The sequence below is a fragment of the Onychomys torridus genome, chromosome 19 (genome assembly GCF_903995425.1).
Source record: "Onychomys torridus chromosome 19, mOncTor1.1, whole genome shotgun sequence".
Classification (NCBI taxonomy): Eukaryota; Metazoa; Chordata; class Mammalia; order Rodentia; family Cricetidae; genus Onychomys; species Onychomys torridus.
The window spans coordinates 58,968,021-58,993,361 of NC_050461.1; the positions used below are offsets into that span (position 1 = coordinate 58,968,021).

The 25,341-nt window shown below is 45.6% G+C and overlaps 1 protein-coding gene across 1 annotated transcript in view; it reads left to right on the forward strand.

The window, feature by feature from the left end:
- The window catches only part of Rps6ka2 (ribosomal protein S6 kinase A2), a 279,066-nt gene that overhangs the window by 26,924 nt on the left and 226,801 nt on the right, over window positions 1-25,341 (forward strand). The window contains exon 3 of the mRNA XM_036168885.1: window positions 23,434-23,490. Coding sequence (XP_036024778.1) covers window positions 23,434-23,490 — 57 coding nt within the window. The remainder of the gene's footprint in view (window positions 1-23,433; window positions 23,491-25,341) is intronic.

Below are 25,341 nucleotides of genomic sequence, written 5' to 3' on the forward strand. Positions count from 1 at the left end.
CAAAAGCCTCACATCTCAAGGACTTACCACTGAGCAGTGGCCAGGCAGACTCCACCTTCACCAACACACCAAAGGCACCAGCAGTGAGGTTTCACCCCATTACTGCCAAGAGAAATATGCTGTCACCTGTGTAGCATTTATGCCAGAAAGGATTATCCTATAAAGACAGAAATGACGGGAAACTGGCTTGTGGAAAACTCAGGATGCCTCTGCCTGGCTTGCTCAGAGGTAAAGCGGGAGTGAGTTCTGCACTGGAAGCTGAAGAGATGAGCAGCAAGATCCAGTACGATGTCAGTGAGGCAGAGTTTCATCCTGGAGTTCAGACTATTTTGAATTTACAAGGATACCTGAGGAGCAGTGGAGAAATTAGAGGGCATTGGGCAGTTCACAGCACTACAGCCATTTGCCGTTACTCGGTTATTACAGTCTCACTGGGGTCGTGGAGAATATTCTGACTCTGAGAAGACACAGGCTGAAAGGATTGGAGGTGAAATGTTATGAGGTTTGCAAGTTTCTGTCAGGTAGCCAAAAATGCTGTTTGGAATTATATCCAGCTACCAAGCCTGGCAGCTCTGTTCAATCTCTATGACCCACATGGTGGAAAGAGAGAACCAACTCCCACAGTTGTCCTCTGACTTCCACAAGAGTGCCATGGAACGCACGCATGTGTACACACACATGCAAAAACAAAATTAATGTAGTAAAGACAGGAGAAATATAAGAAAGATTGCAGTAATTGACAAACTGTAGTGAGACATACATCAGTGTCTACTGGGATCTTTGAAACTTTCAACCGAGACTCCTGAAGGCTCTGGCTCTGTTCTGTGTTTGGCAGGGATGGTCTCTTGGTGGGTGGTGGTCCCTGGGAAGGGTGTTGGTGCTGTAAGAAATTTACAATCTTGTTTTCTTGCCTCCACCAGGCCAAGTAATGATAACTCTGAAAACCCTCAGAATAGCACATGCAAGAAGTACATTTAAAACCCCTTGAAAGATGATCCAGCCATTTCATGGCCATTTATCCCAAACTTTCCTTAAAGAACCAGTAATGAGCAAGATGCTTTTACCATGTTCCAATTTGGCTTAGTAATGTTTCGAGTAATCCTGTGGATGTGCTAGGATGTAGTCCTTCCTGGACCTGGTGATGCTATCCACAGACAGGACAACACTATGTGGGGATCTGGGCATAGCTGTGCTACAGGGAGCTATAGGAGAGATCTCGGACACTGTGGCAGGACCTGATACCCACGGAGGTGTTTTTACACTTCTTTACCTTTATCTGCAGGAGTGGCATTGGCAGCAGCAGCATTTTCTAAATCTGAGTGCTCTTTATGGGCCTGACACTATGGGGCTGTCAGTGCCCCCTTTGAACTGCACTGTGGGGTGAATTCATTCTCTTTGTGGAGGAAGTCCAGATGAAAATCCAAGGAGAAGCAAGCGTGCCGACCTCTCTGTCCATGGTCCTGATACACTCATTAAGGCTTACAAAACTTGGCTTCCTCTCACCCTCCCCCACTCCTGGCCCTCATCTCCTACCCCACTTTCAACCAGCAATTCTTCTGGGGCTTCTGCTGCGTTTGTACCTTCCTGTCCAGTCCAGCTGCCCTTCACCTATCCCACATTATCTTCCTGACATGTTCATGTCTGCTAGCTCCCAGGGACACTGCCTTCTGCACTGTGACCTGTTTCTTAAAGTGATGGGTGTTTGTGGGTGTTCAGTTAAAGGCCAACGATAGGACTGTGCTTATTGAGATTTGGATTTAGTTTTCATGGCATTTGGATTGTAAAGGTAGTTAGCATCCTAAGCCACTGCAGACTGAAAGTATGAACAGACTTCCCCGGTCTCAGCAGTTTGATGCAACAATTACCACGCCTTCTCACATCCGTTAAGGTTTTGGCAAAGAGCCTTCACGTAGTGGTTTGGGGTCTGTAATTTGGCTATGCCCTAAGTGAACTACTCAGCTCTCACAGGCCCTTACACTAATCAAAGATAAAATAAAAGAGATGAAACAATTTTACATAACACAGAATAATGGCTGCAGAATAATTCTCATGTTTATAGAAGGTGCTAGCACTTCCCTCAGAGTTTGCCTTTCTCCTCGGTCACATCCCAGAATAGCACACCTAAAATGCTGGGATAAGACTTGCCTACTTTTCAAGAGTGCATCAAAAACCATCTGCACACACTGCCAAAACACTGAACTCTATTGCCAGGGAATGGCATGAAGTTGTGTATCTTTGCTCTACTGTGTCTTAAAATCAATGCATGCTTGTAATTTGTAGGGTTTTTTTTATTAGATTTTTAAGATACTTACCTATTCCTCTGCTAACTAATATAGCTAACATTTACCGTTGCTTTTAGTTATAATTGTTTCTGACAGTCCTTTTTAAAAGCCCAATGTTATCTACATAGAATCCTAATAAGATAATCCTGGTACAACAAAAATTTTTGGCTTAAGCGTGTACATACAATTTAAATATATTAAATAATTCCATGTTTATAATGGCAAAAGTATGCACATTGAAAACATAGAGTTGATCAGTAATAATTGATACATTTATAAATATTTATTTGGTATTTGCTCTATGCCAGATAGAATGCCAGGTGCCAGCCATCTTTATACTTTGAGGTACAAGTAAATACCCAATGTACATGTAGAGCCCAGCTTCTTAAACTGTAGGTCATGGCCCCATACAGAGTCTCAGAACTGAATGTGGAGGTCATGAAAAACAGTAAACGTCTCAACAGTCAATTTGAAATCAAATGTGTAATGAACCCAAGCGTTAATGGCAGCTCTTACCTTTGCTGCATCCTGTGACTTCACTGCAGCCTTGGCTCCGAACATGCAAAGAACACGTGCTTGGCACTGTGCACTGGCACTCCAAGCAGCACTGACAAACATTGCCTGAAACCCCTCAGCGTATTAGTTATTGTGAGCTGTGGTATTTGTACTGTGTTTACAAACTCCTGTAGAAACAGAATAGTTTAATTACAGAAAACAATGTTTCCTAAGATCTTTAATATTTTCCTGCCATCATTCCTCAGTGAGTGACTACCAAACCAATATACTTTCTGATTGTTTTGTGTTACAATGTTTGATTGTCTAAAATTGTTGCTTGAGGGCATACAAGATGGCTTAGCAAGTGCTTCCTCCACAGTCTGAAGATCTGAGTTTGATTTTTAGGACTCACATGGTTCACGGGGAGAACTGTCTCTTGTAAGTTGTCCTCTGACCTCCTTGTACACAGCGTGGCATAAGCATGCTATCTCTACACTAAATAAAATGTAATTCAATTTTTTAAAATTAAAAATTGCTATTTTAGGAAGGATGTAGTGAAGCCATGTAAGCCATGAATCCAACTACTTGGGAGGTGGAAGCAAGAGTATCAGGAGTTCAGGGTTACCCTGGGCTACTTAGGAAGTTCAAACTAAGCCTGGGCTATGTGAGACCTTATTTCAAAAACAAAAGACTAAACAAACCCTAGTGGTTGCTGTTGAGTTGCTGCCCCAATGAATTACTGGCTTGGGATCAGGATAGACTTTCCAACCACTTTTGAAATGGCTCTAAGCAAACATCTGCCACGTTGTACCACATGCTTATGCAAAGTAGCATCTTGAACATTGATGATTACATCAATAAAATCAAAACATTGATCAACTGAAAAATGCTGAGGATTTTTCATTCTGCAGTGTCAGTTACTCTGGATTTCATTCTTGAGATAAAACTAATAAGCAATCCCATTCTAGTATGAAAATTTGCTTTCACCTTTAGTAAATGGTAAAATCAAAGAATTACTTTAAACTAAATTTATGATTTATCAACAAATGTTTGGTTTATATCATGTTTAATTTATATGTATACCTGTAGTCTTGTAAAAACTTTGAGCAAAAATGGGCTTTGAATGGAAAAAGCTTAAGAATCCCTGCAAGGGAAGAGGAAGCAGTCTCTTTCTAATGCTGTCCAGACACAGCATTATGTATCCAACTAAAGTTTGACACACTCATTAAAAAAAAAATGTCTGAAGAGCTTTGATTATAGTGAAAACTGATTTTCTTGTGTTATACATTGTAGTTGGTTTGTGTACCTCTAAAACATGTCTTGGGAGTCCTACCCCAGTATCCATGACTATGACTGTGACTGTTTAGAAATGGTGTATTTATAGATCTCCTCAAAGTGAGAACTCCTTAGGGTGGGTTCTGACTGCATGTGACTGGCATCCTTAGAAGAGACACGGACAGGTGGGGTGCAGACCTTGTGCAGTGGATGATCAGGTGGGGATCACTTGGGGTGTTACCCCAGAAACTGGCAGAAACAAGGAAGAGTCCTCCCCCAGGTTTCTGAGGGAGCACAGTCTGCAGAACCCTCATTTAAGACTTGTGGCACTCAGAAACTTAGGAAGGTATTTCTCTTGTTCTAAGCTACTTAGTTTGTGGTTCTTTGCCATGGTGGCCTAGGAAACCAATGGGATATGTCACAGATGAACTTGGAAAACAAGATTCAAAATGCAGAGTGAATTCCTTGTAATTAGAGTTGGACACAATCAGATTTGCAGTTATCTGTTTCTGGAAAGCTGTGTGGAGACAGCCATCCAAGGCCAAGAAGGAGCACAGCAGGAGTGGAACTCAGGCACTCTCCTGCTGTGGGGCTTACAGCCTTCCCGCCAAGTGTGCGGGTCCCCACCTCCAAATGCAGCCCACACCCACCAGCAACCTCCATCTGTGACGTAACAAACTTTGGAATTACACAGAAGAGAACTGGACTGATTTCCAAGGGGCAGGGGAGGGCGCAGGATACCTCCCACCCCTCAACTGCAGACAGAATTGAGAAGTAGGACTTCATGGAGGTTTAAAGATTTAGTCTGAGGTATTTGATTTGTTGGAAATAAAACCCACGAGGTCTCTTTTGCTCTGAATTGTCTATTATTTTCCAGCAGAGATGGACAGGTCCCGACTTCTGCAGGAATTTTCATGGCACAGTTTAGTTTTCAGTGAGATTTTCGTAGTTCACACGTGTCCAACAGTTCTTGGCTTGTTTCTCAGGGACTCGGCTGCTACGTTGAGATGCTCCTGAGGTCAGTGGAAAACTATTTTCTTTTAAAATATCTCAGGTTTTAGCCCCCAGTTACTCACAAAGGGTGTTTGAAGCAGCAGGGAAGAGATCTGGAAGCAGCTTTAGGAGGGTTTCTCCCATCCACAGCCTGGTGTGCGGGGCGGAGAGTCAATGTTAAACTCCAACATCCCAGAGGAGGATTTCTGCTGTGGGTGGCATGCGAGAGAAGTGCGGTGGGGCTGCTGCAGACCTCACACTGGGTGCCTTGCAGGGTCCCCTTTGCAGAGGTGGCCTGGTGAAGAGACAGGGCTGACACAGCATGCTCTCGCACTCTCTTCTTTCAGGACCATGTGAATACAGCAAGGGCTTTGTTTGTTTGTTTGTTTCATTTTGACTTGAGTTTTAGTTTTAGTTTTTTTGAAACAGGAGAAGGGATCTCATGTATCCCAGGCTAGCCTAAAACTCACTATGTAGCTGAGGATGACCTTGAACTTCTGAAACTCTTCCTTCACCTCCCAAATACTGGGGTCACATACAGGTACCACCACCAAAGTCTCCTAAGATAGTCTCCCCACTAATTCCAGAGTCTGCCATGGACTTGGCCCCGGTTGTTCAGCTGTGCAATTACCATCCTGATGAGGTTCTGAAATATTTTTAGAGGACTCTGGAGTCACTGGAGAAAGAGTGCTTTGTGCCTGATGTACTTTTCTGGTAAAGTGAATTTTAATTGATGAGAGCGGTTCTGCAGGAGCTCTCTGGGTAACTGGATTATAAAGAACAGCTGACTAGGCAAGCCCTCTCTTTCCTCTGTGTAGAACTGCAGTAGGACCCAGGTTGCACTCCGATTTTAAAAACCTTCACGGGCTTTATTCTAAAAAGCCAGGGGATATCTTCTTGTGGTCAGAGGACTAAAAAGAATTGTTGCATGTTTAAAGCATCTTTTAAAGATGAGAAATGTTGGTTCTAGATAGCATACTGAGAATGTTGTGCTTTTAAAGTCTCAACATTCACATACACTATGTCAATACGGGTCTTGAGGACGATGGTCTTAACTCACAGGCAGTGGGAAATGGCTGCTTCTCAGCACAGGCTTTCTATGCAGCCCAGTCTCATGACATCAGTACCTGATTGCAATCATAACATAGCTTCAGGTTGGCCAACAATCGTCTCTGCACTTACGGCATGGACGATTATTTCATAGATACAAGTGTTTTGTCACTGTGAGCCTGCCACCCACGTGGCTCCCTCGGCCACCAAGAGCCCTGCATGGATGATACAGGCATGGAATGAACTGGGAATTGGCCAGTTAACGGTAGGGTAGTTGGGCCTACCCTCACTATCTGTGACTGTGGCAGACGCATCAAGGACAGGGCCAGGGTTTGTTCTTCCCATGAGAGTACTTGATGAGGCTTGTTATTGTTGGTTATCTCATGTAAGGTGATTTGAGAGAGGCAGGCTTGCCCTATGGCTGCTAAGGCCCCACTAGGGGAAGCAATGAAGCTATTGTGTGGTCATGTTGTGTGAGGTACACAGTAAAACCTCCTTCCCCAGAACTAATGCACATGGAGCTATTAGAAGTATTTGTTTTATACCTATTTTAAAGTGTATTTGGAATCTATTTGGAGCTCCAAGGGAGTGAATTCTGTAAGTCCTATGGGTTGGGTCACAGATACGTTTCCAGATGAGAAGCCTCAAGATGGGCAGGCACAGCCTATTCTCTTGTCCATGGAGTTATTTAGTGTATAGTTGTCATGAACATGAAACAGTAAAGACTACACCATTGCTCCTTAGGAGTGTCTGGTCACATCAGTGCTGTCAGCCAATCAGCCACAGTCTTGTTTTGTGCGTGTCTGTTTGATGAATATCTATTATTTTATACTTCATGGGCAATGCACTAGCTGTCTCTCACGCTGATGGAAGCTTCTCTTGTGTGGATGCATCCTCTTCTGTACTTAGGAACATAAACAGCACTTTTGACACTTGGATCAGGGCTACTTTGAGAAGGAAATCAACAGAAAACATTAAAATACAAAAACCTCAAAATGCGTGATTCGAAATGGATGGTGAAGAGGATGCTTGTTATAGTGTGATCTGGACCATTCAGGAGGAGGACCCCCCCCATGTTCAATCTCAGCAGGGGATGAGGGTATTGAGGAACTCAAATCTGTGAATGTCCTAGAATGACCTTGAAATCTCATGGTGTTCTGTTTGGAGTTATGGGAACAGCTCAGTCACATGCCTTCCCTGATTTGCCACCCCTGAGTTGTGAAGTAGCTGCTGTTCCCTCGGGAGAAAGAGAGGTCAGCGGGATTGGATTAACACCCGCAGCACCTGTGACTGTGGCTAAATTGGTTCTAGGAGAACACCTGCCGGGAGAGCTGTGGCGCTAAGTTGCAGGCACATTCCTGCATGTGTACCATGAGCCATATGATAGCCCATATTTGAAAGAGTCTGAGATCCTGGCGTCTTGGAAACAATAGTCTTCATACTTTTCTCGGAATATGGGGATCTGTACTTACACTGTGACCCAACAGTCCTGAGCGGAGAGGCTGGGATGTGGGTGAACCAGTATGTGTGAGCTCTAAAATGAGGAGGGGGAGAGGTGTCATGGGAAGGTAGTGTAGCTTAGCCCTCACAGTTTCTATTTTGTTGATCCTGGATCTGTTCTCGTCAACTTTTGATACTGAAGAAAGGGTACTGGAGAAGGTGTATTTGCTCTTAAAAAATTTATATATATGGGTGTTTTGCTTGTGTGTATATATGTGCAGCATGTTGTGTGCAGAGCCTGAAGAGGCCAGAAGAAGATACTGGATCCCCTGGAACTGGAGTTACAAGTGTTTAGGTGCTGGGAATCTGTGTCATCTAGAAGAGCAGATGGCACTCTTAACTATGGGACTATTTCTTTGGCCTCTATTTCCCAATTTGTATCTTTTTTTTTTTTTTTCCTGAAACAGGGTTTCTCTGTGTAGCCCTGGCTGTCCTGGAACTCACTCTTTAGACCAGCCCAGCCTGGAACTCACAGAGATCCACCTGCCTCTGCCTCCCAAGTGCTAGGATTAAAGGTGTGCGCCACCACCACCTGGCTATTTCCCCATTTTTAACATTGTGCAGTATAACACAGATATATGGACTGAACCATTTTAAAGTGTGCAGTTTGGTGTCATTAAGTAAGATCATATGGCCATCACCACCTATGACAGAGCTTTTCAGCACTGGGACTCTGGACTTACTGCACTAAATTCCCGCTCTCTCTGTCCACAGACCCAGCACCTCCACACCACCTCCTGCCTTTATGTTTGATTACTCCACTTTGTAGAAATGAGTTCACACACCATTTTCCTTTTTGTGACTGGTTTTCATTTAGAACGCTGTCTCCAAGAGTTACACATGTAGTATCTGTCAGAATTTAAACACTGAACCACACCTTTTGGTTATCTGTTTGTCAATAGCATCTGGGTTGTTTCCACTTTCCCCCAGTGCTTGGGCTTGAACCCAAAGCCTCTCCTATGGCGACAAGCACTCTAGCCCTGCTGTAGGCAAGCCCTACTTCCACAAAGTAACTACTGTGAGTAATGGTTCCCATATAAATATCTCTCTGGGTCCCATTTTCTGTTGAGTGTAGACCAAGAATTGGCCATTTTATTTTAATCTTTTAGTCACCATACTGTCCCCACAACAACTGTACCATTTAACAGTGGTTCACAGGGTTCTGTGTCTTTTTTCTTCATTTTGTCAACATTTGATATTTTCTTTGTCGACTGGCTATCTTAACAGATGTGAGGTGATGGGCTCACTGTAGTGCCAACTTGCATTTCCTTAACAATGTGTCTTTTTTATGTTTCTTGGCCATTTGTAGATATGATGACTCAGTTCCTTTGCATATTTTGAATTATTTTTTTATTATTATTATTATTATTATTATTATTATTATTATTATTATTATTTTGGTTTTTTGAGACAGGGTTTCTCTGTGTAGCTTTTCGCCTTTCCTGAGACTCGCTTTGGAGACCACGCTGGCCTCGAACTCACAAAGATCTGCCTGCCTCTGCCTCCCGAGTGCTGGGATTAAAGGCGTGCGCTACCACCGCCCGGTGAATAATTTATTTTTATCACTGTGTTTTAAAGGTCTTTATATATTCTTATTATTAATCCAGCAGATAAATGAATGGCAAATACTTGCTCTGTGGTTGACTTTTTACTCTGTGGTGATATTTTTGGGTGCCTGTGACATTCAGGTTTATCAATGTTTTCCTTTTGATGTCTATGCTTTTGCTGATATATCTAAGAAATTATTGCAAAATTTGCTGTTACCATTGTTTTGTAGGGATTTTATAACTTTGGGCTTTACATTTAGAACTTATGTTGGTTAGTTTTATGCCAGCTTTTGAGACAAGCTAGAGTCTTTTGGGAAGAGGAATTCTCAGTTAGAAAATACCTCATAATATTTGCCTGCAGGCAAGTCTGTAGTGCATTTCCTTGATTAACTATTGATGTGGGTGGTCTTAGCTCACTGGGGCAATGATACCCTGGGCAGGTGGACCTGGGTTCTATAAGAAAGCAGACTGAGCAGCCCGGAAGCAAGCTGGTAATTAGTACTCCTCTATGGCCTCTGAGCTTCTGCTTGAGTTTCTGGCCTGACTTCCCTCGGTGATGGAGCGTGACCTGGGAGTTGTAAGCCAAAGTAAACCCTTTCCTTCCCAAGTTGTTCTTAGTCATGGTATTTTATCACAGCAACAGAAACCATAACCAAGGCCAGTCTCAACTCCATTCTGAGTTATGTCTGATAGCTTTTGGGAGTGATCCAGTCTCATTGTTTTGACTGTGGACATTTGGTTTTCCCAGCATTATGTGTTGAAAGGGCTGCTCTTTTTCCAGGGAATGACTTTGGTACCCTTGTTGAAAAGTATGTGACCCTGTATGAGAGGATTCATTTCTGGTTTCTGTATTTGATATAATTGGTCTATATGTCTGCCTTTATGCCAGACCCACACTGTCTTAAATACTGTGACTTTGTCATTGTAAGTTTTGGTATCCGGATGTATGATTGCCTCATCCTTGTTCTTGGCTAATGTTGTCTTGTTTATTTGATACCCACTGATTACACATGACTTTCAGCATAGATATTTCTATTTCAGCAAAGTAAGTCCTTGAAGTTTTAGTAGACGTTTATGTTAAAGCTCATACAGTACCAGGCATTGCTAACATCTCATTGATTACATGGTACATTTCTCATTTATGTCTCTCTCAGTCCCCTCAGAAGGCTTTAGAGTTTTCTCAGTACATGACTTTTATTTTTGGTTATTTACCAAGTCTTTTATTTTTTCCAATCCTGTTTGTAAGTGGAATTGATTTCTTATTTCCCCCTTCATATTATTTACTGTTACCATGGGGAAATGTGACTGACTTTTGTTTGTAGAGTTTGCAAACTACTGCTTTGCTGGATTGGCTTATTGGTTCTAATATTTTTGTGGAATGCTTCACGTTTTCTACCTGTTAGGTTACATAATCTGGGAAGGAATACATTTACTAGCTGTCCACCTTGAATGACTTCTTTTTTGGTGGGGGGCCCCTAGTTGCTCTGGCTGGAACTTCTAGAACTGTGTTACAGAGGTGGAAAGAGTGGGTATCCTTGGCTTGTTCCCGACCTTAGAGAAAGCTCAGCCTTTCTCTGGGTCTGATCTTTGCTATGACTCTTTTCACATTTTTTTTTTAATCATGTAGACACAACTTTCTTTTAGTCCTAGTTTGTTGAGTGGTTTTCATGGGGAAGCATGTGGAATTTTGTTTGTGTTTCTTGAGCGCCACCCAGGTGTTCGTTCTATTTAAGTGCATTTCTTTCACTTCATTCAGCTGTCTCTGTGTCTTCTGTAAAACCCTTGAGTGGTTTGATGAAGTCTTGATTGATCTTTTAAATTCTGTGTACTGGGATTCATCTAGGTCATTCTCATCGGCAAACGTGGCTATAGGACTGGTGGGCTTTGGAGAGAAGACACTGGTTTGATCTTTCATATAGTTTGTATTTTTTGCAATGAAATTTGGGTGTGTGGACTTCTTTTATGAGTTCTGTGTCTGATATACACAGAGCAAGGTGGGGCAGAAGAGAGGATGTGTAGATCTGGTTAGGCCTGGAGGTTGAAACCAATTCAGTGTAATGATGTCAGGTGGTTACAGAGGACTGGGCTAGTGTACATGACGGGCATTCTGATCCAAGCCTGGAGTGTAGGGATAGATTAGGGGTTAGGACGGGTGCAGGGAGGGAGGATCAGGCAGATTCACTGGGATAGACCCTGAAGAAGGGTGTACTAGAGCTGTCTGGATAGAGAGCTTGGGTTTGGTATGGGAGGGGCCTCCACAGAAGATTTTTAAATAGATAAAAAATATTTAACTTTAAAAAAATTAGACTAAAATTTGATTTATCAGAAATCGTATGAATTTCTCCTCCTTTTCTCCCTTCTACTCTTCCAGGCAGTGTCTTCTTCCTCCATGGCAAACTGCCTTCTTGGTTTATGATTTGCTTGCAGACTTCATCGAGTGGATGCTATAAAACATCAGGACATTTTCAGTAAAACCATTTACAGAAGTGCTAATGTCATAATGGTTTTTCTTTATCATCTCAGTTCCACAGAGACATTGGTTTTATGATTATCTAGAGAATTTCTCAGCCTTGCTCTCTCTCTGTCACCACTCCTGTGGTATTGATCCCACTGCTGCTCTAGAGCAGGCATTTTCCTTACTTTGGAAACTTCCTACTGAAAACACTGAAATGCTGAGTCCTCCTCCAGCTGTTTCACATTCTTAATTTTCTTTGCAATTACAGGACAAACTGAAGACATGCTTCAAGTGTCTCATGAAATCAAACTTTAATTTGGGCAAACAGTTGAGTTGAGGGCAAGGGAGTTTGCAGTTTTCTCTGGTAAAGAAATGCCAAAGGGGGCTGGCCCACTTGGACTCTGACACGCCGCAATGGGATTGGTGGCCCATGAACACCAGAAACTTGGCTGGAGTCTAGATATCCACACTGATGTGTCCTGTGTACCCTGTTCCTAGTTCGGAGATGTAAACGACTTACTGCATGCTTGCTTGGTAGAAGGTTGAAGTTCTCTAATCCCACTTGTGGTGCTCCATTCTCAGGATCTGGTCACCTCACCAAGGCTGACCTCCTGACATGGCATCCTGGGGCTAGGCTTCAACGTGGTCCTTTGGAGGAGACACATGGACCACAGTCCCCATCACTAGGACACTTGTGTGTATAACTTGACTAATTCCTCACTCTTGCTGCTGAATTTGTTCCTTCTGTTATAATAAAATACCTCGGACTTCATATTTTACAAAACCAGGTATTTATGTTTTCATAGCAGAGGCTGACTCTCAAGGTCAAGGAGCCAGTAGGTTGCATCTCTAGGGAGGGCAACTCTCTCCTTCCATCCCCAGAGGACACAGATGCTGTGTGCCCATGTGATAGAAGGGCAGAAGGGCCTTGCTTGTTCACAGCAGCCCTTCTACAAGGCCGTCAACCCCACGTTACCTCCTCTAGCACCCTCAGGACTGTATCTGGGGCTCAGATCTCACGGTGAACTCTGGAGAGACATTTGCACCTGAACTGCCACACCGCTCATCTTCCTCCTGAGTCGTACTACCAGCACCTGGTCTTGGAGAGCAGGTTGTGGAGGCCAAGAAGTTGTTACAGAATTCCTAGGCCTGACTCTTGGACAGGGCAGATGCACCCCAAGTTTGTCCAGGCCTTATGGATTCCTGCTTATTGCCTCACTGCCCTGTCACAGTGAGTCACTGTGTCTAAATATTTTTCAAGAACCGCAGAGGAGCTGGTCTGATGGAGTTGAGATACTTTACTCCCCTGGACTGTAGAGTCCCTTACAGCAGAAACAAACAGGGTCCCCACTGATCTCTCACCAGCGCCTGTCAGGGTCTCCTGGGGAATGGGCTGCATCTCTCAGCCTGTAAACATCCTGGTAATTTACAATACAACTCATGGTACTCTTTAGTGTTTCCATGGTAATCTGACAGCTTGCCAACCCTCTTCAGAAATACACAAGAATGTGTTTTTCTGAGAATGCAGAAATGTTGTCAGCTTTCCTTTCGTTTGGATTCCCACTCGACGCACCCTCTTGGAAAGTTAAGCCAGACTGTAGGGTCTCTCTCCCCCACACACCACCCACCCACCCATGCATTGTATCCATTACCTTCCTTCATGGTCTGACAGTAAAGAAAAAAAAATCTAAATCGAAATCCATTTTTAAGTGCAATGTTCTGCTACCACAAGCTCGTTATTATTTGAGTTAAAATTATCATCGTTGTTAGTATATAATCGATTAGTTACACTCTTTGATAATGAAGGAAGTAAAACGGTTGGGAACTGGATACACATGATGATGTATGTTCTTGTGTGTCTGTGGAGGACCCTGCTGTGCTAAGCAGGGCTCTGCATCATTTCCTGTGGTTTTCAGGTGTCATGAACTGAAGCATACATGTCCACATAAACAGCCACGGGAAGATGGAAAGGTTTGCTTTAACGATGTCACTCGATTTTCCTTTTCTTTCTTTCTTTCTTTCTTTCTTTCTTTCTTTCTTTCTTTCTTTCTTTCTTTCTTTCTTTTTTTTTTTTTTTTTTTAGCACCTTCCAAGGGAATGCCAGGAATCAGCTAGTGATTGTTACAAAAACTCATTTGAAAAGACCTGTCAGCTAATGACGTAAATAACTGAGCATGTGCACAGTTCCCCAGGCAGTGTGCCCTTCTCCTTGCCTCTCTGTAGTGTTTTACCTCACTCTGGGCTGGGAGGCCTGTGGGGTTGGAAGGCCTGTGGGGTTGGGAGGCCTGTGGGGTTGGGAGGCCTGTGGGGTTGGGAGGCCTTTGGTTTCCCTACATGGGAGGGTGGGTAACAGATGGGTGGGATTTTCTCCTCTCTGTGGCTCTGGAAGCCACAGTGAGCGGGCTGCCTGCCCCAACCTCTTCCACACTTGCCTTTCTCTGTTGCCTGGACCTGTGATGGCCAGCTCCTGGGGTCTCCACACCTGCCTGTTCTTTGCTTACATTCCTGCAGATACCCCTTCCTTGATCATATCCATTTGGTCCTCTTGCCAGGACCCTCTTCTCCTCTGGAATCTGATAGTAATGGAAATAACTGGGTCTGAATGCAGGAGACATCAGTAAGGGGTACACAGCAGTCCCCCAGCTTACACTACAGCTCCCTGGTCAAGCATCCAGAACAGACTGGCAGGGACTGATATTGAGATCCTCTCCCAGCCAAAATGAGGTTACAGGTTCTCCAAAGAAGCCTAGCCAACAGGAGGTGCAGAAGCAGGCTATGTATGTGAATGCTGTGTCTGGAGATGCATATGTCTATGTAGACAGACAGTTGTGTTTGTTTTAAGGAGTTGGCCCAGAGAGTAACACAAGTCACAAATCTATAGGGCAGAGCCCAGACTGAAAATTCTTCTAGAGGGAGTCAATGTTTTAGCTCAAAGGCTGTCTGGAGGCAGGTTTCTTTCCTTGGGGAGGTCAACCTTTTAAGGTATTTGGCTGGTTAGATGAAGCCATTATACTATGAAAGGTCAATTTCAATACTCAGCACTACTGATTTAAATGTTAATCACATCTGCACTGGCCAGTTTATGTCAACTTGACATAAGGTTGAGTCATTGGAGAGGACAGAGCCTCAACTGAGAAAAAGCCTCCATAAGATTGGGCTATAGGCAAGCTTGTAGGGCATTTTCTTTATTAGTGATTAATGTGGGAGGGCCCAGCCCATTGTGGATGGGGTTATCCCTGGGTAGGTGGTCCTGCGTTCTAAAAGGAAGCAGGCTGACAAGCCAGTAAGCATCCCCCCCACCCTGTGCCCCCTGCCACCGCCACCATGGCCTCTGCATCGGCTCTTGCTTCCAGGTTCCTGTCCTGTCCTGACTCCCTTCAATGATGAACAGTAAGCCAAATAAACCCTTTCCTCCCTAAGTTGCCTTGGTCATGGTGTTTCATCGCAGCAATAGAAATCCTGACTAAGACAACATCCAACAACCACCTCACAGCAACATCTCCACAACATCCAGCAACCACCTCACAGCAACATCTCCACTGGTGTTTGGCCCAAAGTCTGTGCTCCATGACCCAGCCACATGGACACAGTAATTACCATCCTAGGGCTCAAAGGACCATGATTAACCAGAAGTGAGCAGATCTATCCTCTGGAGGCCTCGGCTCCATTTAGGGCAGAGGAAGACGTATCACCTGAGAGAGCTCTGTCTGTCGTTGCTGTCTCTATTTCCTGGCTTATGAGGTTGAGCCTGGTATGGAAGATAGTTCCCACATAGGGCCCCAGCACCATGCTCCTGTTGGGGCACAGGAGGGTTTCTGCCTCTGATGCACAGTCCCAGAGGGTTCGGGGAGGCTTTCCTACCTGTCTAACCCTCTGTTATCTCTTCCCCCAGTGGCTCTGACCTTTTCTGGTACTGAGGATCCACACAATTCCTGAAAGCACGACTGGAGCCTGCCTGACAGTTCACACTGAGCCCCTACCCCCTACCCCCTGCCAGGCTCCCCAAGGACCTGGAGTTGTACTTCTAAAGGTTCAAAAGCATTTAGCAGGCAGGGAGACATGTGACTGGCTTCTTGTGTGTTCAGGTCAGGGTGCTGCTAAGCACTTAGGAAATGGGGGGGGGGTGTCACAGAGAACGAATATCCACTGATAATATCAATTGTGATGTCTGGGGACACTCTGCCCTTCTCTGGCTCTTCAGAGGGGCCTTCTCCTGCACTCTGGCCCCACCTGCTCTTCCTTCTGTCCACCTCTTAATTCATGGTTAGGTACCCAATGACTCTCACAAGCTCCCTCCCCACTTATGCTGCTCTGTTCTCTCTCCACGAGGCAGTTCTGCCATGGCTCAGCCTCTGGCTCTGGCGGGTAGACATGCTTACCTGTGTCTAGAGCATGCTGACCCTAGCGGAGCCAAGCTCTGGATCTGTTGAGACCTGTGACCCTAAGAGCAAGCACCTCGGCATGATGCCAGAGCCCCTGGGAGCATTAACTTGGTGTAAGAACACACCACGAAACAAGGCGCTGCTCACACACGAAGTTACCTTGAATGCACAAGTGTATAGTCAATGTGTGTGATGAAGGCTAAAGTCTGGACTACGTTCTCGTTGGGAGGATAGTTGGTGACTACCCAACCTTCTCTGACAGAATCTAAGCAAGAACTCTTTGGGGGAATTAGTCTTTCTGAAGCCATGTTCTTCATAGATGTGTGTCTCTTGTCCAGACCCCTAAAAGTGATGCTGACACCACAAGCTCTGGGCATCTTCAAGTGAACTTCTTGTGGGCAAGTTGCTCTCCAAAGTGCTGGAACATGGGGCGTCAAGAAAGTCAGCGGGCAGTGTCTCAGTCCCATCTCCAGACCCTCTCCAGCCCCACTGCATGCTGTCTGCATACTTGCTTCTGCTTACAGGGACAGGCCAGGCTGTGACTCTCTGAAGGAGCTGGAACACACCTCATCAGGGGGAGACCCACGCTCTCACTCTCATCCTTATTTGCTGTAAGTTGTGAGCCTATTGTTCTGCTCTGTGCCTTAGCTGGGCTGTGCGGTATCTTTCTGCCTTTAAGGTGTGCTTTTCTTTTGTGAACTGGCACTCTCAGGAAGGTCCACACTGGTGTTATAGGGCTGACCGACCGACTGTGACTTGAGATTGCTGAGATCCCAAGCCGAGTTATCGTGGGCTGTCTTAAGTCTCAAGAGATCACCTGTGAGACCAGCTCGATTTTGTGCTCTCCGATTTGTTCTCATTCACTTTACTACATCGTGTGGGATTTTGTAATGACCTTGTACTCTCTTTAGTGCTGCTCTCATCTGGGATCATTGGCTTCCATGTGTGGGGCCTTTTTGCTCCTGTCACCCAGGGAGGATGCTCTCCTTAGGCGCTGGTTTGTGAGGACAGTTTAGACAACTCCCTCTTCCTCAGCACTCCTCCTGGGCAGGCCTTGTGTGGTGGCTGTTTGGAGTTGTGTGTGTGTGTCTTCCAAGTGACTCAGATGCATTCCTAGCACAGAAGCAGTTGCCAGTTTGGACCACATTGCTGTTACATATTCACAAAAACTCACCGAAGGCTCATGCCTGCCACTCTGAATTAGCAGGAAAGTCTCATAGGCATTCGTATATTTAGCCCGGGGCCAGGACAAGTCAGATCCATTTCCTTGTTCTCTCCGTAGCTAACCGGTTGGGCTCTAGTGAGCCTTACCAGCACAGTACATTCCCTGCAGTACATCGTTCTAGGTGGTCAGGGGCTGAGTGGACTGCTAGGGAGACATAGTCATGCAGGCAATGGGAATCCTCCACACACAGTATTTTAACTGCGCTAGCTGCTCAGTGGCTTATGTGGGGAAATCTGGGCACATTCTAAGGAGGGAAGTTGCTGGGTCCCATGGGAACTAGTCATGTGTGTACCTACATCTGTTGGGTTTCCAGTGCTGGAGACATTACTGGGGCCTCATGCGTTCTGGGCTAGTGCTCTGCCACTGAGTTTGTTATGCTTCCAACGCAATTGTTTACTTTAAACAATCAGTGTTGTGGGACATTCACCTCATGAACAAAATGGGCACAAAATCCTAACCCTGAAGATGGCAGAAGTGAAGACTCTCCCAGTCCGTCTAAGCATGCTGCCCTCCCTCGGCCCTCTTATCACTCAGGACTTCCCTCTCACTTGGTTTAACTTCATTCACCTCTAAGTGGGCCCTGGGGTTTCTGATGGCCCTGCTGTGGGTAGAGAGCCTCCAAGTGGTTCTTTCTGCACTCGCCTCTCCTGAGCCAGAGCCAGGTGTGAAAGGGGATCTCCGACTGCCATCCAAAAGGCCCCAAACCAGCCTCCACTCAGTTCCCACTGTGGAAGGCTGTCAGTTCCAACTCTCACTTGACCAGGCAGGCAAAACCACATGGTCCCAAGCTTCCTGGTGTCTGTGTTGTTCTCTGACTGCTCAGTGGTCCCTCTACTCCTTAGAAATCATTCTTTTCTGATAAATGGCTGTATATTCCCTCCCCCACCCGTCTCTGCTCTCCAGCCCATCTAGCGGACAAGGACTGCAGATCCTCCTTCTGATGTGGGACTCGGGTCTTGTGTCCTGGTGCCTCTGCCTCTTTGTGTACAGCGCTTGCTTCCTGTAGAACCCTAAGCCAGTGATCATGCCCTGTTTCTGCATCTCTTTGGCCTGGCTCATTGATGCTCATTTAGGCTCTGAGATGCTCTGTTGATTTCTACCCTGAACTTCTGGAGAAGTGTGGCAGTCCCTTCCTTGGCCAGGAGTGTTGGTGAAATGTGTGACATCCAGTTTCTCAGCTCTCAGTGACATTTCAGTGTTGGAAAAGACATACCCACATTTCCTTGTCACTTCTCTGGGATTTGGCCCACTGGGGACACCAGATTTCTCAGAGTCCTGGATGAGGTCAGAGTAGTCTCCCCAAAAACTTTTATTCTCAACATGGAAACCCTGACTATTTCTGTGTGCCTGTTCTGGAGCTGCTGGCCTTTCAGACAGGGTGTTGGCCAGCTCTTGGGTGCTCTACATGTGGGGTTCTTCAGCACCCCAAGTCTGCAAGAAATCTCTATTAAGCTTGTACATTGCTCCAGAAAAGTACTTAAAAGCCACATGTCTATTATGGGACCCACTGTTTTGAATGTTCAACTGTCATTAGATAAGAGATTTCCCCAGAAGTCCCATTGACTTCAGGATGTATTTCAGGTCCTATGTGGCTATGAAGCAAGGTCATTTCCTGCATGTCTTCAGGGCTGCTGATAAAGTCTCGGCTGCAAAGCACAGCAGGAACACACACATCTTCAGTCCCCTGCCTCAGCAGATGTTCTATGTCTGGAAGGCTTGCTCCGTGTGCCGTCTGTTCTGTTCCCAGTGGATGCAGGAGCTCTCAGTGACTTTCTGAGGCTCCACAGTGGGGCCCACTCTTTAAGTGCCTCTCATGACGGAAGAAGGGAGTGCCCACAGATGATCTGAGAAATGATATACGGGGGCACTTTCTTCACACAATAGCAGGTACGAGGCCAGGCTGGGCTGCATGGTGAGATTTTCAAAAACACAAAACCACCATGAGCAGTATTCCAGTTCTCCAGAAACTAGATTTTTCAAGTGCTTGGCTACAAATACCTGCTTTCATTTTCATAAAGGATCTCCAGGGTTCAACAGGTGGCTGTCTGGAGCTTCTCAGTGCATCCTCTGCTGACATCTAGTGGCACAGCATGAGTATTCACTTGTAAGACATTTGAAAGCTGAAGGGCTGGAGAACCTCCAAAACATGTGTGCACAAGTGAATGCGTGTGTGTGTGTGTGTGTGTGTGTGTGTGTGTGTGTGTGTGTGTGTACGCTCGCATGCACTCATCTTATATGTGTCTATGGTATGTATGTGGTGTGTTAACTATGTGTATGTATGATGTGTATGTGAATGCAGCCTGTGTGTACCATGCATGGTGTGGGTGTAGAAGTCAGATGACAGTCTTGGGTGTTGGTCCTCACCTACTTCACTTGAGACTGGGTTTATTTGTTGTTTTCCAGTATGTGGAAGTAATCTGCTGGCTGGACCAGGACTGTCCAGAGTTTCCATATCTACCTCCATCTCTCCATAGGACTGCTGGTGTTACAGACACTTGTGCTATATGTCCAGTTTTTATGTAGTTGTAGGGATTTGAACTTGGGTCCTCAGCCTTGCATAGTAAGTGATTTTTCTCACTGAGCCATTTCCTCAGCCCCTAAATGACTTAAAAAAAAAAAAAGACCCAACTCTTTATAGGAAATAGAATTTAGGTGGTGCCAGGTATAGACCCAGGTCCTTCAGCCTGTTTGAATTGCCCCCCAAATGGTCTGTAGTCCCTCTCTGAGGCACACTCCATGTTCCCCATGTTATTAGCAGGGCCAGCATCTTTTGGCACATGTTTCTCACCACACTCTTATGTGTTGCAGGGTCTCTTCACCTTGACTGTACAAATGGGGAGGTTGAAGCTGAGCAATAGAGTGGCTTGCCTAGGGCCCGGAAATGAACCCTAGCTGGCAAGTGCCCTTTGAAGCATGACCTTTGTAGTGAGAACCAATGCTCCTCCAGGACAATAGCCATCAGTATGGTGCCCGGCTGTGATGGGAGCAGCAGCTGGGCTTGAGCAAGTTACCACCCAAAGGGATGGGCTTTTCTGGACTCCTGTGTGCTGACTTCATTTAGAAGATGACACACGCATGTCACCACCTGGGTGTGGACCTAAGAGGACCACTTATGGGAGCTGTTCCTCTCCTTCCTCCATGTGGGTCAAGGGATTGAGCCAGGCATCAGATTTGGTGACAAGCACACACACACACACACACACACACACACACACACACACACACACGTGCGCAAACATGCACACGCACACTCACATATGCACTAATATAAAATATAGAGAAACTAACTTTAAAAGTTTTAGAAAATAGTGTACACATGGGTTCTCCCTGCTACTCTCTAGTGTGGCTGTGCAGAGGTGTACTCAAGGTCTTAGGTCACTCCATCATCAACTGAGCATCCCCAGCCTCTCTTAAAGGGCCAAATTGGAAGACCCTGGAGGATTAAAGATAGCGTTGTCTCCAAATCAGAAACCCCAGCAACGTGAGAGCTACCTGTGTGCTGCCTAGGCTTGTTGTACAGGCATCCTTTTAGACTGTTCCCCACTCCCTTCCTATCTCCTTTCCACCTGCTCCATCACAGAGACTCCACAAGGGAGGTGGGGTCTGTCTTCTCCACTCACTCCTGGGTAGATGGGGTTGGGGGAGAGGGCATTTGGAGCAAAAGCCCACCCAGGCCTGGCTCAGGAAGGAGAAGCATATGGGCTCATTAATAGGTCCAGAGGGTAGCACAGGGGCAGTTATGAGAACCGAGTCAGGGCTGGAAAGGATGATGTGATTGCAGTATTGTGGGAAGATCACTGATTCCGGAGCACTGAGTTCGGTTCATGATTATTCTGAATATTTATTGCTCTAGAGGTGAGAAGAGGCAGATCCCAGGTTCTCAACAAGAAAATGGGCAAAACTTAGCAGCCTGTGTCTTCAGGGGACTGAGCAGACCATGGATAGTCCAAGGAAGTTGTTGGTGCCTGGTGCATGCCCAGGACCAGGCTGTTGCTTGTTGGGCTGGTCGTGGATAGAGTGAGGTGTAAAAACAGTGTCATGGCATGCTCCATATGATGAGGCATCTGCCAGTCAGTGTATTATATGATCATTAGATATCCCTGGGTGTTAAAGTTATAGGAACTACGTCAAGCTTAGTAGTAATCTGTCAGAGTCTGTAAATGAACAATAATGGTTTCTATCAGATGGGAACCAAACATCCCAGAGTGTCAGTGGGGTCTGGGTGTCTCACCATCCATGCTTCCTTCTCTGGTGGTCGTTTCCTGCACAAACAAACAAACAAACAAAAAACAAGCACATGCCCACACTTGGGCTCTCAGCAAAGGTAGCAGAGGTATGGCCAGGCCTGGGCCATGTGATCTCTAGGAGGAAGGGTAGTAATGGAGAAGGCCATGCACATCTGAATTAGATGGAATTAATGTCCCATGGAGAGAAAGACCCCATTTGCCACAGAGGGAGAAACAGCTGGATTGACCCTAAAGTTGTCTTCTGTGCGTGCCAGTACCATGGAAACTTGTACAGAAGCTGCAGGTCCAGTAAGGAAGTGAGTCTTAGAGACTGTGTCCATACCGTTCAACCATCACTGTAGAGCTGGGGACATACCAGGCAGTGACTCTCACACACACTCACCTGAAAGATAGCTGCCATCTGTCCCCAGAGGGTCCTATTATCTGGGCTGGGAGTTCTTACAGCTCCCAGGTGGTTCCAAGGTTCCCAGTATGAGACTCCCAGCCTCTTGTTGCAAGACATGCTGAGCTAAGGGTCAGGTGCATCATGGTAACTATGACAACCCAGGGCAGTCAGGGCAGCAGTGACACAGTGAAGGCCCTTGACTGCGTTGGTGTAATTGCCAGTTCTGGCTCTCCATGGTGGCTGGACCACAGCTGCTATTGAGAAGCAAAGACACAGACTTGAATTTTGCCTCTTCCTCATCTCTTATTAGTGAACGTGAACCAAGGCCATGAGGGTAGAGGACAGAGGACAGCGTGGAGGGGAAAGCCTGAGTCAAACCCAAGACGAGTGTTCTCTTTTTAAAATGATATTTATTTATTTATTTATTTATTTATTTATTTATTTATTTAGTGTGTGTGTGTGTGTGTGTGTGTGTGTGTGTGTGTGTGTGTCTGTGTCTGTACATATGTTTGTGTGCCATGGTGCATGTGTAGGGCTGTTGGATGGAGAAAAAGGAAAGGGGAAGTGATACAACTATATTTTAAACAAATAAAATTCTTATTGGAAAAAGCAACTAGAAATTATAGAGTTGGATGTTACTTCAAACAGAATATTGAAACAGACATGTAAACATTAAAAACCACAGTTTGGCACCAGGAATATCCACTACAATGGAACTTGGTTGACAGAAACCAATGCTAAAAATAACAGTAAGACATCCTTAGAGTTACACTCCTATGTCGACTCTTAAATAAGCAACCAAGACAGCAGAAATTTAAACAGTTGAGAATATGTGTGTGTGTGTGTGTGTGTGTGTGTGTGTGTGTGTGTGTGTACATGCACACACCATGGTGCATGTGTGGGGGTCAGAGGACAACTCAAGGAATGAGGAAGTTGGTTCTCTCCATCTACCATGTGGGTCCCCAGGATTGGACTCAGGTCATCAGGCTTTGTGGCAAGTGCCTTTACACTTTGAGCCCTCACACAGGCTTGAAAAATGTGTTCCTCAGATATGCAGAGATGGGAACAGACATGACGTCTGTCCTCAAGCCCCTAAGGGCACATTGTCAAGTAAATCTCCAAACTTCAAATCATTGCAGCCAAAATGATGGGTTTGGAAGGTCAGACTCCTGGCTGAACAGAGCCTCAGGTTCAAGCATCAGTGGTTAGGTGTGACTGGGATTTTAACTACATGTGTGCTACACATTACAGTTAGATTTGTGGGTTCTAGTTGCTGCAGGACAGCCCGACCTACAGCTGAAGGTAGTGACTGTTTTCAGTTGGGTTCTGAGGCTCAGGATGGGAACATCACCACTTCCTCTGGCAGAGTTTGAAAAGTTGCACAAAGGCTGCCAGTTCCCCTCTGTGGGTTTTCTCTAAGAGCTCCTGGCCAGCACCAGAAGCTCCTCAAGGCACCTGAGGCCATGTGGAGGTTCATGTTCAGAAACAAGAGGCGGGCAGTCTTGGTGGGTACCCACGGGTCGGTGAGGACTGTGGAGAGCATGTGCTGTGGACAGACATATTTACCCATGTTCCTTCCCCCACTCTGCTTCCTCAGGTCAAAGGTGTCACGACCCCCTCAGCTGAGACACAGCCAGCCTCGTCGTGCACGGAGGTAAGATGAATCACACAGTCACTTCCTTTTGCTGATGTGGTAGGCTCTTGAGAAAATGACCAATGTGAAGGCTTTCTTGATTTCTTTGGTTGTTTTACTCTGGTGGTATCTAATGAAGCACACTGTGATGTGCTTTTTGGAAGATGAAAGTATAAAATAAGAACTGCTGACATTCCAGTGGAAATGCTAGCGCAGTAGATTGTGCAATAAAGTCTTTGAACAGCAGGGGTCTGCCTTGTGTGCCAAACCCGAGCAGCACCCGGCTAATGGGCCTGCTTGTAGGGTCATCAGAAAAAAAAACAAAAAACAAAAAAACATTACTACACGTGTGATAGCCCTTTAAGACATTTATGTGATATTTATGTGATGTCAGCACCTGCCGGCTCTTGAACTCTGGGTAAATCAGGGTCCTAGAAGCAGCGCTTTGGGAGCGAGGCCTAAGAGACTGTCTTTAGATGGTGATGGCTTTCTCATTTTTCAAATGGCTGTTTGCTTTTAATAACATTGCAAATAAGAAAGTTTCTAAAATGTCTTTATGTTAGTTCTCGATGTCTGGCTCCCATGACACAGTAAAGCTTCTCCTGTGGGAGGAGGGGCTAGAGTCCAGCCAGGTGTGTTTGGCTGGGTGACGTTAATGTACGTTAATGGCGTAGATGTTGAACAAAAACTCTCCCAATCTTTCTGGAGGGCTTGGCAGCTTTCTTAAAGCATAATAATAATAATACCAATAATAATTATCATCAAAGAATGGAAAAGAGTAAGAAGTTTGGAAAGGAAAAGAAAAAATACTGCAGAATGAGGGCTGGAGAGACGGCTCAGAGGTTAAAAGCACTGGCTGATCTTCCAGAGGTCCTGAGTTCAGTTCCCAGCCACCACATGGGGCTCACAACCATCTGCAATGAAATCTGGTGCCCTCTTCTGGTGTGCAGACATACATGCAGGCAGAACACTGTATACATGATAAATAAATAATAAATACATACATACTACAGTGCTCAAGGGTCGGGGTGCAGGTGGCCCATACACTAGGCCACAGGAATTCCCTCTCTTCACAGAAAGTGATGGGAGGGTGAGGGCAGAGGCGGTCCCTGAGGATAGAGGAGGGTACCTGACATCCACTTACTGCGTGTGGAGCAACACAAGGCACAGGCTTGTCTCCTCCCCCATCTCATGTTTCCAGACTGTGGTGCTCTTCACTAGCCTTCCTGATAGCCTGGCATTGAGAATGAGTCTGATAAGAGAGTCTCATCCTTGACCTGATTCTCTCACTGAGCTGGGCTTCCTTGTTCTTCCGTGTAAGACTCTGTTGGTGGAGTCGCCTGCTGTGTGACACCTGGTGCCGGCTGTGTCACATTTCAGTGCCTCAGCTGTTTTTGCCTAAGGTAAGAGGGATGTCAGAATGCTGTTCTGAAGGGCGTCCTAGTTTAAATGAATGCAGGAGACAACGTGTTTTGCAGAGGTAGACGGAGGACTTCTGCATCGGGCCGGGGAATCTCTCTCTTCCACCCCTTAGGAAGAGGCAGCTAGGCTGGAGCTGGTAGTTCCTAGAAAACTTTACTTTCTGCTGTCTGCACATGGGTGCAAGCAGCTGCCCCTCGCAGAATCGGTTTTCTCATTGTGTCTGTTCCCACCATCCGCTCTTCGCCTTGTCATGCCTGTGAGAAGAGGTCTCAATGTTGAGTGGCTCCTTGGTTCTTGGCTGTAGAAATGAATGTAGGGCTCCAGTTAAAGTAACACCCGCCACACTTGTAACCTTAGAGCATAGAGAAAGAAGAGAGAGCAAGATTTCTGTATATTTGAGGCTGTCCTGGTCTACATAACAAATATCAGGCCTGCCAGGGCTATCTCAAG